General features: G+C 41.0%; 1 protein-coding gene across 16 annotated transcripts in view; it reads right to left on the bottom strand.

Moving 5' to 3' along the window:
• TTLL5 (tubulin tyrosine ligase like 5) overlaps positions 1–16,094 on the bottom strand; it is a 333,448-nt gene that overhangs the window by 81,612 nt on the left and 235,742 nt on the right. For 15 of the 16 annotated variants that reach the window (XM_010588760.3, XM_010588761.3, XM_064292769.1 and 12 more), the window contains one exon: positions 14,062–14,257. In XM_010588760.3, the coding sequence (XP_010587062.1) occupies positions 14,062–14,257 (196 nt within the window). Of the gene's footprint in view, positions 1–14,061; positions 14,258–16,094 lie in introns of those variants that run through there. The other variant, XM_064292772.1, reaches the window with a different exon arrangement.

The following is a 16,094-nucleotide window of genomic DNA, read 5'->3' as shown; positions in this document are numbered from 1 at the left end:
AATTTGCTGTGTAAATTTTTGCCAAAAACACAATATTATTAAAAAAATAAATAAGGCACCAAAGATTGAATAAATTCCTGCAAAGAAATAACCCACATGTGACTAAGCCCCTCCCTCTTTTGTTTTTTAATAACCTCACAATAAAAATAATGTGAACACACGTACACAGAAAAATCCAAAGCAACATAAATGTACTGCATCTCAAAAAGCAGATATTCTTTCCAGATACTGCAAAAACCTTCTAGGTTGTGACTGTAGTTTGATGTTCACACTCTAATATACTCAATGGATAATGAAATGATTACAATTCCATACCATCTGAAACGCCAAAGAGTCAGTAATCTACATTACTGCAAATTCTAAGGTGTTTCACTGAAACCACAGCTGAGTGGGATGGGATTAAGCAGTCAAGTCTGATAAGAAGAAACCCAGGAAAACACCCAGGTAATGTTATCAGCAGACATATAAATGGGTGTTTAGACTAGTGACAGAAATCAGCCTTCCCAGACCCCCCATCACCTATATTGGCCCTAACCTAACCCAACTGCACCAACTAAAGACACAATGACTGCTTTGTCTTGTGGTGTTCATTATTTGTCGTAGAAGGACAGAAGAATTCTATGAAGTTCTCTCTATATAATTTCTAAGAAATGTGAGGTTTGGATATACCATATTGGCCTCTACACTTGTGGGTTAATAATCCAGGATGGGGACTATACCATCATCAGGCAATGGCCTGGGAATGTGAGAGCTGTGTAAGCACTGGCCCCTACTCAAGACCCGGTCAACACATACACGACTTTTGCTTCTTTATTGGGTATGGGAAACAGCTATGCTACAGCAAGGAGACTCAGAGAAACCACAGTTTGAGGGCTGGCCTGGCCCCAGGCAAAAGGCTGGAAAGAACCTCCTTCTCCCACAACAGAAGGGTACTCATGGGTGGGAAGGAGGAATTTCTGATAGACAGAACACAGACTGTAACTTGGAAGCCTACAGGGAAACAAGATCTGGGCTCTCTTGCTAGAAAGATAATGCTGTTCAGAGATTAAATTCTGGGTGGCTTTTTTTTTTTTTTTTCATTTTTTATTTATTCCTTTCAGAAAAACACTCCTCCTTTTAGCCTTCACCCAGGCTTCTTGGTGATGGACCAAAGCTGGATGACTATTTGTAGTGAAATAACTCTCTAAATTCATTTTTTGAGAATTAAGGGAGATAAAGTAGGCAAAAGCTAATCTCTATTTGAGTGGGCTAATGTCTCTTAGCCAGCCTCTTTTTACAGCCCCTTTGCACAAAAGTCTGATTTCCGAGGAGCAAATATTTCTAGGCATTATTCTCCCCATGTAAGATTTTGTCCTAACTTGGATAAAGTTCCTACGACATATTATACAAAGCCACTTCTGGTATGTTTCTCCCTGGCTGCTCAACTGCTGCGACAGTACATTTTCCTGAGCGTGTAAACTGCTCATCATTCACCTCACCCCAGCCAGGCTGAGAGCTGTTCAATGAAGAGAAACACATTACGACTCTTGTGCAACCATATGATGCTGCAAAAAGCTCAGGGCCAAGGTGAGGGTGAGGGTAGCTGTTTCTATCTTGGGAACAAGCTTCCAAAAGGCCTTTGTCTCACATTGTATGGAGCTCTTGGCTGTTTTCCATTCACAATGTTTGTCAGCTGGGACAAGATTGGAGGCTGAGCAAGAGAAACAGAGTACAACTACAAAGCACCAGGCAGTGTTATGACCCCGACAGGGATGGGGCAGAAAACCAGAACACGCTACCGTTCATAGAGAGAGACCAACCATACAAGTATCTCAGACAGGACACTGAGCTTCCCTCTGGTATGCAGCCTTGCATCTCTAAAACCAATTAAGAAGCTCCTTCTCCTTTAGCAACTAGAAAAGGCTCTTCCTAGTTCAAATGATCTGCTCTAGAAGATGTGAATACAAGTCCTTACCCTCACAGAATTTAGGAGAAACTATTATCCACCTACCCAGTGAAACCAGTGTACTTCAGTCTCTAAATCAACTGTACTTGCTAAGATTTGAGAAGCAACGCAGGCAATTAGAAACAAATCCAAATATAGTCAGCAGGCCTCAGACTGCTTCATGTAACCAAACTGAAGGTAACATCAGTAGTCTCTGAGTTGGTTTTTCAACAGTATGGAGACACTTGTACTGATCTTGGGCTGGGTATGGGTTACGACCAAAAAAGCCCAATTGTGAAGCAGCTAACTAAGGCCGAGAGGACGACCATGACCATAAAACCCAGTGAAATTAACCAGCTCTAAGACATCAAACTGATGACCTTCCCTCACTAGCAACTGCCTCACCCTCATCCCATTCTAACAGAACCAATTCACCATATTAGAAAAGACTGACTTTCCGATGGCAAGTTTAGATTCATATGAGCTGTACAGATTGTACTTTCATTTCCATTTCTTTTGTATCTATCCCTTAACACTCAGTAGACAATGTTTGACCACTGACACCACACACACAGATTGGCAGACTGAGGTTTTTTGTTTTTTTGAAACACTTTAATACATGTTCATTAGAAAAAGGAAAACAGTTTTAAAAGTCATTTTCTAATTCTACATTCAGAGATAACCTCTGTTAACATTTATACTTTTGTCTATGTACATATACTTAATTTCGTGTGCTTACAAAAAATGGGATCATATGATACTCAATATTCTGTAGTCTATTTTTCCACTCAAATATCTGTATTGAGCATATTTTCATACCTATAATGGTAGATATAGCTCACTGTTTTAAATAACCAAGTATAAGTTAAAAAGGTGATTAATGCTTCCTGAGTCTTGGACTTCTCTAAAATACTTCCTTTAAAATCATTTTTACCAATTTCTGCTTCCCGCACAGGGGTTTAACTAAAATCTCCAAACTAAAATTATGATGCTACATATATTTAAGAGAACATTTAATACACAATAATAAAAGCAATTAATTTTTATTAAGCTTTTACCATGAGTCAGCATCGTTTTAAGTGCTTTACATATTATCATCTTAATTAATCCTCCCGGCCATTTGAGGTAGTTCCCATCATCATCTCCATTTTAGAAAAGAAATTAAGAGACAAAAAGGTTAATTTGTTGAGGATCACACAGCTCGGAAGTAGTAAGCTGGAACTCAGGCCCTTGGAGTCTGATATAACAGCCCCACAGCAGTACGCTGCCTTCCTTAGTTATGTTGTGTTGACTACCTTTCAAAGCAAACATATCTAAAGCAAATCTCCTTTCCAAAGCAGATCTAAAGCAAACCTAGCAACGTGCCCAATTTTCATCAGATGAACCTAAAAGAGACTTCATTCGTTTTACTCCAAGATCGTTCTTTTTATGGAGAAAAAAAGGCTGAAAAACTTTGTACACATATAATGAGGCTTGGTGGCTCAACGGTTAAGCGCCTGGCTGCCAAGTGAAAGGCTGGCGGTTTGAACTGACCCAGCAGCTCCACGGGAGAAAGACCTGGCAATCTGCTGCTGTGAAGATTACAGCCTCGGAAACCCTATAGGGCAGTTCTACTCTGTCACATGAGGTCATTATGAGTTGAAACTGAGTTGACGACACCTAACAATAACAACAACACATATTTACACACACACACACACACACACGGTCAAGTTTTCTGGTTAGGATTAAAACCACTGCCACTGAGTAGGTTTGGACTCATAGGGACCCTACAGGGCAAAGTAGAACTCTTCTATAGGGTTTCCAAGGCTGTAAATCTTTACAGAAGCAGACTGCTACATCTTTCTCCCACAGAGTGGCTGATGGGTTCAAACCACTGACCTTCTGGTTAGCAGCCAAGCACTTTACCCACTGCACCACCAGGGTCCCTTAGGTTAAGATTACTACAGCTGATTTGGAAAAAGGTAATGTCAAGAGATCAATAATGACCCCAGAATGAGAGCTCGACTGGTTAAAAAAAAAATCCATAGCTTCATTTTCAATTGTCGCTTTTATCTTTAATTCGGCAGTAGTTTTATTTGTATATCAGGGCCCTTGTTGTTCTAATAGGAACTCCGGTGGCACGGTGGTTAAAGCAATTGATTGCTAATTGAAAGGATGGTGGTTGGAAACTTCAGGAGAAAGATGTGGCAGTCTGCTTCCGTAGAGATTAACAGCCTTGGAAACCCTATAGGGTCGCTATGAGTCAGAATCGACTTAATGACAGTGGGTTTGGGTTGGGTTCTTCTAATAACATGTCTGTGTCTTCCTGTCATGGATTGAATTGTGTCCCCCAAAATGTGTGTCAACTTGGCTAGGCCATGAATCCCAGTGACTGTCCACCATTTTGTCATCTGATGTGATTTTCCTATATGTTGTAAATCCTACCTCTATAATGTTAATGAGACAGAATTAGAGGCAGTTATGTTAATGAGGCAGGACCCAATCTACAAGATTAGGTTGTGTCTTAAATCAATCTCTTTAGAGATATATAAGGGAGAAGCAAGCAGAGAGACGGGGGACCTCATGCCATCAAGAATGAAGAACCAGGAGGGGAGTGTGCCTTTTGGACCCAGGTTCCCTGTGCTGAAAAGCTCCTAGACCAGGGAAAATGGATGACAAGAGCCTTTCCCCCGAGCCGACAGAGAGAGAAAGCCTCACCCTGGAACTGGTGCCCTGAATTCGAGCTTCTAGCCTTGTGAACTGTGAGAGAATAAACTTCTCTTTGTTGAAGTCACCCACTTGTGGTATTTCTGTTATAGCAGTACTGGGTAACTAAGACACTTAGTGTCCTGTCAGTGAAATGAAATAATTAGATAAAGTAATTTCTAAATTCCTTTCCAACTTTAAGTTCTGAGTTTACACTTGTCTAACTTCAAATGTAAGTCATCTTATTATGCTCAAAATCTCACATGCCAGACCTACGATGCATATCTTGCACAGCCTTTCCTGCCATCTGCTTACTGGGCATTTTTCCTGTGGCTGCAGGCTGTAAAAGATGAGGTCTTTCATTCATCTCACACAAAGTCATGCTGTGAGCCCCTCACATTCTCAAAGACACACAGATATAAACCACAGGTCCCAGACTGAGGGGAGGGAAGGGAACAAAACTAGTTACCAGGCAGCTGTAGCAAAACCATATTTTAAGGACATACAGCAAACGAGATCGATACCAAGCAGCTGGTAGGTAAACAGTTGCCTCTGAACACGCTCACGAACAAGTTAGAGCTCTGCATTTTGATTACTGAACATCAACACTTTCTTTTATCTTTTTGTGCTTGGGAGTGTGTAGCAGCAGCAGCAGCAGCAGCAGCAGAAGCAATAAGCCAGAAGCCATCTGCACGATGGTAAATGTGTACAATGAGAAGTAAAGGAAGGGTGGTACAGTGGAAAAGATGAGGCCTTTGAAAGCCCTGACTTGGTTTGAACATTATCTTTGCAATGAATCAGCTGTGTGACTTTGGGTAAGTTACTTGTATTCTTTGAGCCTCTATTTCCTCACTAGTGGAATGGAGATAATACCCCATCTGGCATGCAAGAGGCACTCATGATACATCCCTTTCTCTGCCCCTCACTGGTAGGGTAGGGACAGTACCCTAGCAGCAGCTTAGAAAACCACCTTAGGATAGAAAGCTTCTACTACTATCATTAATGACTGAATAGAATGAACTGTCTATATTGTAAGAATACCTTAAGAATATATTTATATGGTATTGAAAAGGTTAAGCATAATAGCAATCACGCAATGATGTCATCTGTGGTATTCATATTTGTAGGCACCGCCATGTTTCTAGGTAGTCTTTTCAAAAACACCTATTATAGAAATAAAATTAAAATAGTATCACCAGTAACGATAACAGGGTTAAAAGGACAAAGTGGTAAATGGAGAGAGAATGCCTATGTTATTAATACCAATCCACACAAGTGCTCTAAACCTCCAAACTTCCAGAAGGTATTTCAGGATACTGCAAGACATCGGTAGTCCCTGGCTCTACTGTCTAATAATAAAAGCAAAAGGGGGGTGGGCGTTGTAAAGTATGGGCATGCCTCCTTAAGACACTTCTCTAAGAATATGAAGCAATTAGGATAATGCCTGGGCCTAAGTGTAAATATGTTTAGTAAATCTCTTCTTGTGAGACAGTGCCTATAAAAAGTAGGAGCCTGGTTAAGATATCTGAGAACAACTTTTCAAATACAGTTTTACAGGTAAATCTCTTCTTGTGAGGCAGTGCCTATAAAAAGTAGGAGCCTGGTTAAGATATCTGAGAACAACTTTTCAAATATAGTTTTACAGGTACCAATAGGTACTTGTTGTTACATATATGAACTGCAACTCCAGATTTATGTAATAATACAGGTATAAAAAAAAAATAGCTACTATTTATTGAATGCCTACTAAGCGTCAGGTGTTTTACTGTATTATTGGGAGGCAATATATACTATGACAGTCAAGAACTTGGATGCTGGAGGTTGAAGGACCTGGGTTCAAATACCAGCTCTACCATTTAAAACTTACATGGCCCCGAGAAAGTTACATAATGCTCTGAAGGTCTCTTTCTTCACTTGGAAAATGGGGCTACTAAGAGGGCAGTTGTGATGATACAATAAGATAATACAGATAAGATAAACACCTGGTTCAGACTGACACATGGTAACATATTGAGGGTTATAATATTCATGATAACCTCCAAGGTACATATGATCACCTAAATTAGACATAAGGAAAATGAGGTTCAGAAAAGTTTGAATAACACATTTCAGGTCACAGACCTCACAGGGCCAAGAGTTTACCCAAGGATTCTCTGATTCTAAAGCCTGCCTAGACTGCCTATTTCCATAACATGAATGTAGCTTTACACATATTATTTCATGCATTTTCAATGTCTATCTTTAGGTAAGAAGAGTTTGGTTTGGCAAAAATCTGCTAAATCAAATGGTCCTAGGAAAATAAATAATAATTTAAAAGCTAGAAGTTAAGTGGTATATGAATTTCCGATAAAGGCCACAAGGAAAAACAAGATAGAACAAAACAAAAGAAGCAGTAGGTTATGAGAGTTAAGTCAACGTGCTGCAGGAACTCAAGCGCACACATGTAAGTTCCTCTCCTTGCACGCCCTAGTCCAACCTTCTTCCCTGGTAGGCCGTTAGAAAGACGTCTGAAGAAGCCTCCTGCATCACTGGGCTGCTCGCCTGCTTTCTTTGTGCCATGCCGAGGAGCTAGCATGTTATTGCTGGCTGCCCGAAAAAAGACCGGGTACCTGCTGAATTTCTCCTTCTCTTCCCTCCCCCACAACACAAACACAGCAGCTGAAGGGCTTGGAGAAACCCTATTAATTCCTGCAGGGGGGCAAAATTTTTCTAGACACATGCAATGAACTTTTAGGAGCTGAACAACAACAGTTGGCGGGGCTTATACGGGCAATCCTTCCACACCTGTGAGGTTGTGCGTGTATACACATACTATAAGCAAAAAGCTTGCCACAAATTACACACAAGATGTTACTGGCACACAGAAAGACCCCCTGATGCTAACACTGAGCTGCCCAAGCCCCGCCTGTTATAGGAACATTGGTCTCTGCTGGCCTTATGGAGCCTACGTTAGTCTGGTAAAACTGGGCATGATGGGAAGGGGGAAGTGAAGGACAAATGGGGTAGAAGGTTGAGAAGAATTCAGGATGTACCATTTTTTCCTACTTCAGGGCTACCTTACTAATGTGGAAGATTAAGTTTACTAAAGTTGAAGGGCTTTGGAAAGAGAATGAAGGGAACCAGTGGAGAATCAAGACGTTTAAAAAATAAACCTCCCACGGCACCCCGCCCCCCTTTGTTGTTGTTTAAGGAAACTTCAGCAGTTCTGCTTTGGCCATCAAAATGTCCTAATTTCTCTGCGTTTTAGGCTCTTTTTCAGTCTGGATGAGGCAAAGAGAGTGGGAGGGAAGGGAGAAGGGGGTTGGGAGCAGTTTAACAAAGGATCATTTTAACAGAAACTACTGAGTAATCGCTCTGTCTAGGGCCAAGAATAACATCAGCTCCATGTCGGCAATTAGAATCAGGTCAGTCGGGCCTCCCAGCCGGTGCAGCCCTCCTCACAGACCCCAGCAAGGAGAGCGCCTCATGCTGACATCACCAGTAGTCACTGTTGCCTAAGAAAGTCCCCCAACTCAGCTGAAAGAAAGGCTTTTTGCTTTCTCCTTGAAGGGCATGAAGCCAGTATGAGAGGGAAGTGGGAAGCAATGAGGGAAATTAGAAAGAAGACACACATCAGGATATATCAAGACATAACAGATTCATTTCACCACCCCTAGATTATCAAGATAATTCTGTAATTTCCTCAACCATTTTGAAACTCATTTTAAATGAGTTAATATATGTAAAGCACGTGGAATACTGCTTGGAACACAGTTAAGTGTTAAGGAAGTGTAGGCTATTAATAAAGCAAAGAGGGAGGAATCTGTCCTCTTACTTATCTCTTGTCACCACAAGACTTAACTCCTGGGAGCAGCTCTTGCTGAGCAGAATGTACCCTGATAAGAAAAATGTGCAAGGAGGGATTTTCTTTTTTTTTAAATAATATTTTATTGTTTTTGGTGAGTTTACACAGCAAATCAGGTTCCCATTTGACAATTTCTATACAAATTGTTCAGTGACATTACAGTAGTTACATTTTGCACAACATGTCAACATTCTCTTTAATTGTGTTCTGGTTGTTTCATTGAGCAAGGAGGTATTTTGATAACTTATTTACAAGAAGACTGTAGTAGATGGGGTAAAAAAGGTGGAAACAAAGCTCCTATAAAAAACTATCGCCTGAAGTTTTATAATGGCAACACTAAATTTTAACACATCTAAGCCTTCCCTGGAAACCTTCCAAAGGACAGTAAACAAATAACTAAGAGGAGACATTTCTAATACCTTTCCCTCTAGATCGGTAGTTCTCAAAGTGTGGTTCTCAGATGGACAGCATTAGCGACACCTGGCAACTTGTTAGAAACAAATAGGGGGACCTCGCTCATACCTACTGAATCAGAAATGAGTGGGGATGGGGCTGGGAGTGTCGTCTGTGTTTTAACAGGCCCTCCAACTGATTCTGTTGCCCTAGACCAGGAGGCTGCAAACTATGGCCTGCAGGCCCAAACCTGCCCTCTGCCTGTAAATGGAGTTTTGCTGGGACACAGCCATGCTCGTTTGATCATGACTTGGTGATCTACTTCCGTAAAATCAGCCCCCGAAAACGCTATAGAGCACAATTCTACTCTGATACATGAAGTCGCTATGAGTCAGAGTTGACTTGATGGCAACTGGTTTCACAGCTCCTGTCGCGCTGCCGTGGCAGAGCTCAGTAGTTTCGACAGAGACCCTATGGCCTGCAATGCCTAAAATCTTTACCATCTGGCCATTTACAGAAAAAGTTTGCCAACCCCTACTCTGACCTAGACAAGGTTTTTCAGACTACTGGTTTTACCCATTGGTGTGTAAAAACTGAGTTTCAATGAATTTTCTTTCATTTTCTTTATCATGCTCTCTAGTAAATGAACTGGATCACACCTATTTCTTGGGCCTCTACCCTGGGAACCTCTGACAGTGACTCTTGGTGACATTCCACTCTCACACCCATGTTACAAGATCAGTCTTTTGCCAGAGTTGATTCCAAACCAAATCAAACCCTCTACTGTTGAGTTGATTCTGACTTGCAGCGACCCTATATGTCAGAGTAGAACTGCCGCATAGAGTTTCCAAGGAGCGCCTGGTGGATTCGAACTGCTGACCTTCTGGCTAGCAGCCATCGCACTTAACCACTGCACCACCAGAGTTGATTCAGTGCATGATAATTACTAGTTGGATGAGTACAATGCTGGACAGAGATGAAGATCAAAGCTTACTTTGCATGAATGATTAGAGGTGCCAGTTCTAATCTCACATCCTGAATCAGAGTTTGCCTTCTTGAAACTAACACCTTCAATAAGCTGGATATCCAAGTGATTGGAGGCGGAAAAGGACGGGGAGCTCTTTTCCACGTAATGCAAGAAAGGCTGTGTAATCTTTCCCAAGACATTTATCAGGAGATCTCTCTTGAAAGACACTGTTCGTGTGATCAACATAACGCTATGTAAAATAACGTAACGTAACATAATGCTCCCTTTAACGCCCTGTTCCATACAAAGGTCTGTCTTACAGATGAATGCTAGGAAAATTAGATTTCTACTCTACCCACTGCTCAGACAACTAACCAAACTGGTAGATCTGTCAAATGCTACCTACAATTGCTCTAAGAGACTAAATATCCTTCTTGTTCAAACATTCAATAACTTAGTTGCTCTTTTACTCGTTATAAACTCTTCAAGCTAGTAGGATTTAATTTCTTTAACTCTTCCACCACAGTTCCAGAACTTTACCCTTATTCATTTTTACCTAAATCAGCTGTGGTTTGGAAGAACAAGGGAAAGAAAGAGAACGATGTTATATACATACATAAAACTATGATGAATGATTTTCTGTTCCCTCTCCAGGAGACACGAGAGAACTCCCTTCTTGGGAGTTCTGACTACTCCTTAAGACAGATATTTTGACAGATTCTAAAAAAACATATTTTCCATATACTTCATAGCTCAGTGAAACTAAACCAGTATAATCCTCAGCAAAAAAAGAAATCCACACAAGAATAGCAGTACTCTGAATTCTCAAAGGAATGTGAGCTGCTGGAAGCTAATCAAAAGAACTGGAAGAACTTAAAAATGAGGCAGTATCTAAAAGTGAAAGTCAGCAAAACTGTCTCTCTTTCCCCAAAGCCTCAAGGTCCTACAATCATCCTTTTTTTTTTTGCGTTCAACATTTCAAGGACTGGATACATGATTTAAAAGGAACTAATAACTTTCTAGATGGAAACCCTGGTGGCATAGTGGTTAAGTACTACGGCTGCTAACCAAAGGGTCATCAGTTCGAATCTGCCAGGTGCTCCTTGGAAACTCGATGGGGCGGTTCTACCCTGTCCTATAGGGTCACTATGAGTCGGAATCGGCTCGATGGCACTGGGTTTGGTTTGTTTTGGTTTAACTTTCTAGATTTGTTAGAGCCGAAGATGGCACACCAGGGAAATAAGGCTAGGTGGTGATGTCTCCATTATCTATCATCTGATAATTTGACATTCTCAAGTCCTCTGAACAACAGGGAGTTCAGGTGTTTAAAAGGCTTCAAGAAGTTTATACAGATTAAAAAAATAAATAAATAAAAGATACACATTTATAAATATCTGCAATTGTGATAATGCAAACTAGCTTCAATTACCACAAAGATTTTCTTAAATGAGGACATTTCTACATGGCAGTGTGGTGATCAAAATGAAATGCTCTATTCCATACTTTCCAGATTAGGAAGTCTAGTTTTTTTTTTTTTCCCCAGTAAATGTGATCTAGAGACCTGTTTCACAAATGCCTGCACTTTTAACTTCTCAGTGACACTAAGTTAATAGAATACACTGAGCACACTGTCATAGATAAAGCTGATCAGGTGAGGAACTATATAGAAACAACAGGATGTGTCTGGAAAGTAACTGAAAAGGTAAGTAAGCAAAGGCAATTGTTTTATTTAGAGGAAAAAGAACTTTGGAAAAGTCTGGCTTAGCCTCTGAATAAATATTAATTTTGCACAAACTAATGCATATTGTGTACTACATTTTTAAAAGAAAGAAGCAAATGACATGAGACTAAGTTGACAGAAGGTATTTCTGCAAGTAAGAAAATATCAGGGAAGCTCACAGAATCAGTACAGAGTCAGCCCAATAACCCTACTGTGGTACATGGTAACTGATTCTAATGATAATCCTGAATCATGAAGAAAAATTTAACTCTTTACAGGCTGGCCTTTTTATGAAATCATTCTTTCTTGGTAATTAGGGCCATGCTGATACCCTAGTCCAATATACTTATGTAGCTCCCTCATATATAGTTACTGTCACATAATAGACAACGAGTACAAAAACCCAAACCTGCTGTGGTAGAGTTGATTCTGACTCATAGTGACCCTATAGGACAGGGTAGAGCAGCCCCATAGGGTTTCCAAGGAGCAGCTGGTGGATCTGAACCGCCAACCTTTTGGTTAGCAGTCGAGCTCTTAACCACTAAGCCATCAGGGGCTCCACAGACAATGAGTAGGGAATCAATATTTAAATAGCATGTAAGTTCCACGACAGCAAGGATTTTTGTGTTTATGGTCACTGTCATAGAACAGTGACTAGACACGAGAAAAATCCATTGCTGTCAAGTTGATTCTGACTCACAGTGACCTTGTAGCGACCCTATAGGATGGAGTAGAATTGCCCCATAGGGTTTCCAAGGCTGGAATCTTTACGGAAGCAGACTGCCACATCTTTCTCCCATGGAGTGGATGGTGGGTTCAAACTGCTGACCCTTCAGTGAGCAGCCAAGAGCTTTAACCAGGGCTTCGAACCAGTTTGGTCATGTCTGACAAAGTGAAATTGGAACAGACCCGAATTTCTAAAATTTGAGTGATCTGGAACCAAAACCAGAATGGGAAAAAGTATGAGTTGAAGCCCTGGAACGAGCGACTCGGAAGAGGCACAGTGTGCCTGTTCAGGAGCCTAATATGTGAAACTGGATTACTGGCAGGACTTCGGAGAGTAACACACATTCAAAGTGGTGTGGTCTGCACAATTTTTTTTTTTCTTTTTTTTTGGTATTTATTGTACTTTAGATCAAAGTTTACAGAACTGGCTTCTCATTAAACAGTTAGTACACATATTGTTTTATGACACTGGTTAACAACCACACAATATGTCAATACTCTCCTTTTTCAATCTTGGATTCCCTATTACCAGCTTTCCTGGCCTCTCCTGCCTTCTAGTCCTTGCCACTGTGATGCTGTACCCCTTTAGTCTCCCTTTGTTTTATGGGCCTGTCTAATCTCTGGCTGAAGGGCGAACCTCAGGAGTGAATTCCTTTCTGAGCTAAAAGGGCGTCCGGGGGCCATACTCTTAGGGTTTCTCCATTCTCTGTCAGGCCAGTAAGTCTGGTCTTTTTTTGTGAGTTAGAATTTTGTTCTACATTTTTCTCCAGCTCTGTCCAGGACCCTCTATTGTGATCTTTGTCAGAGACGTCAGTGGTGGTAGCTGGGCACCATCTAGTTGTAATGGACTCAGTGTGGTGGAGGCCTTGGTAGTTGTGGTCCATTAGTCCTTTAAACTAATATTTCCTGGTGTCTTTAGTTTTCTTCATTCTCCCTTGTTCCTGAAGGGGTGAGACCAGTGGAGTGTCTTACATGTCTGCACCATTTTTGAGCAGGGCAGTGTTCTCCCTGACTCTGTGCAAAATTCCAGGGGCAAAAGATTTGGTTACTATGCAACACATATGCTGCCCTTGTTTTCTAAAAAGGAGATTAAGTTTCAGTATGGCTTCAGCCTGTAATTTTACCCATTCTGATTCTCGTCCTGGTTCACCCAACTTCTACTAAAAATGTGAGTCTGTCCTGGTGTCACTTCCTCAGCCATGACTGAACCAGGAAGAACCAGTTTGAAGCCCTGGCTTTAACCACTGCACCACCAGGGCTCCTTTAGCACACAAAAGGCACTCAATAAACATTTGTTGAGTAAGTATCAAACCAGAAGACTCCCTAACTTACGACAATTTCTTCCAAGAAGTTTCCTGCAAATCTTTATATGCCACAAAGAATTAATATGTGCATATGTTTTTTTTTTATGTGTACCAAGTCTATAAAGGCAAGGAAGTAATGCATTTAGAAATAAAGATGTTTAAAATGCTAACTTTTAGGTACCTAGGCATTAGACGCGCTGGGAGGTTACTGAATTAAGATCATACAGTAGAAAGGATAAACACTATAATAGAAGAGAATTTCGTACAGGAACATTCAAATGAAAGACAGAACGTCAAGCACTGGTTCAGCATCGCCTTCTAGCAGAGCCATTGCTATGTCACCAGTATAGTTGTCTCCTGAGAATAGACTCTCCATGAATCATCCCAGCTGGCATTGCGATGGTAACATTAGAAAAACAAAGCTATTTCTATGTTTCCCATTGACCTTAATTTTTTTTCCCCCCCTACCAACAGAAGGATGATATCTTGAATTACCTGGTGCCGGGCTCGACTCTGGTCCAGAAGCTGCCGGGATTGAAGTTTTTGTTGTTCAAGTTGCTGCAGGGCAAAATGGAGTTGGTAGCTGCCAGCGGTGGGGTGATATTTGTGCTGGGGGATCACCCCTGTTGCCTTGCTATACGCATTGTTCTCTACCTCTCCCTCCCAGGCAAAGCCATCTGTCTGGAGGCTCCTGAAGAGAAAAGAAACCAGATTGCTTAGAGTGGTCGTATGGACAATCTAAAGGAAACAAGTATCTCAGGTCTTTTTCCTTTATAGAACTAAACACAGTTTGGAATTATGAATCTATTTGCATGAAAAATTATGACTCCTCTACTAAATTGTAAGCTCCTCAAAGACAAGGACAGGGTCTGCTTTGCTCTCTACTCTATTCCTAGCACTTACCATAAGGCCTGGCACATGGTCAGTACACAATAAATATTTGCTGAATGTTAAATATTGAAATAGCAGATACCCTACCTTGTGATTTACACAAGGATATCCAAGAGGAACCCAAAGCGCTTCAAATGAAGGATAGTAGGCTAATTTAAGGTTGAAACAGAGGCACAATCATCTTCTCTAATATCAACTTCAAAAGGATAAGGGTAAATTATACAGAATTCTTGTTTTTTCTTGATCACCCATTAGTGAAGTATCTAAATCTTTTTTAGAAGCTATTTTATTTGAGCTTATGTCCCCATCATGGGATAATGTAACTGGTGTGAGAAGATATCTCCTTTCATTATGCTTAATTTACCTCAACAGGGTCCTGAATCAGGCTGACATGCAGTCATACACAAGAGGAAGGTGAAGGGCCAGTGGCCTTTTTGACTGGTCAGTACCTATTCTATGCATTTGTTAAATTCCTTGACTATCTTCCCAGCCCAAGTTCTTAAATTCTAGATTCTGGTAACCATGTCTGTGTACATCTGAGTTGAATTCTTCATAACTTCAGGGATCTATGTGCCCCCCTCACTTCATTTTTTCCAGTAGGAAAGTAACTTTTTTTTTTTTTAATTTATTTTTTAAGAACAGTCTTACTTGGAAAGTCCTTCCATCTCCTTAACACTTTTGGTTATTCTTCTCCGGACTTTAACTGCGGTGTATTATTTTATTTTATTATTTTTTTTGAGGTGCAGTCACCAGAAAATTATATACAGAAGAAACGTTATGAAGAATCTCCTAGTGAATACCCTCACCCCAAGCCCTCATCCACGGGACTTAAACCAATGAAATAGTGCCTAATTTAAGAGAAACAGTCATAGTGATTTAAGTCATTGGGCTATTCTCTCCTTTGTAAATTCCTTTTGGAGTGACTGGTCATTCCAATGGCAGAGAGGCAGCAGCCCTGGGCTGAGATTCTGTAGACCTTCCTGAGTCCTCACCCACAGGCCATGTGGTTATTTATAGCCTGAGTCCTGATGACTCCAACAGAGCACCGTGGGAGGGAGTGAAGTGGAATGTGTGCCCAGTCAAGAAGTCCATGCACCTTTCCTGCCTGTGACCACCCTCACAGCTTGGTCATTTCAGGTCACTGCTTTGCTTTCCCTACCTCTCTCAGACGAAGAGATTTCCAAACATCTAGTTGAACGGAAGTCTGTGAAATGCAGTCAGAAGTCCATGGATAAAAGATTTTCTACTCATATAATCTTACCTTTGATATGTCACAACCCTTGCTCATCTAGCCCCATGGTTTGACTTCCACAGCTCAGCTGCACAATTATATACTTTGGCATAGTGGTTAAGTGCTACGGCTGCTAACCAAAGTGTCGGCAGTTCCAATCTGCCAGGCGCTCCTTGGAAACTCTATGGGGCAGTTCTACTCTGTCCTATAGGGTCGCTATGAGTCGGAATCGACTCGACGGCACTGGGCTTTTTTGGCTTAATCTTCTTGGAGAATAGTACCAAAAAGCTCAGAGCTTATTTATGAATTCTTTTGAGTGTGACATTTGATCTTCAGTGATTCCTCTTGAAATGCTTCAATGTGTATTCTGTTAAAAAGATATGATCTTTCTCAAGGGGCTTCCTGA

The sequence above is a fragment of the Loxodonta africana genome, chromosome 10, assembly GCF_030014295.1.
Source record: "Loxodonta africana isolate mLoxAfr1 chromosome 10, mLoxAfr1.hap2, whole genome shotgun sequence".
Taxonomy (NCBI): domain Eukaryota; kingdom Metazoa; phylum Chordata; class Mammalia; order Proboscidea; family Elephantidae; genus Loxodonta; species Loxodonta africana.
This window is presented reverse-complemented; position numbering and strand designations above follow the sequence as displayed.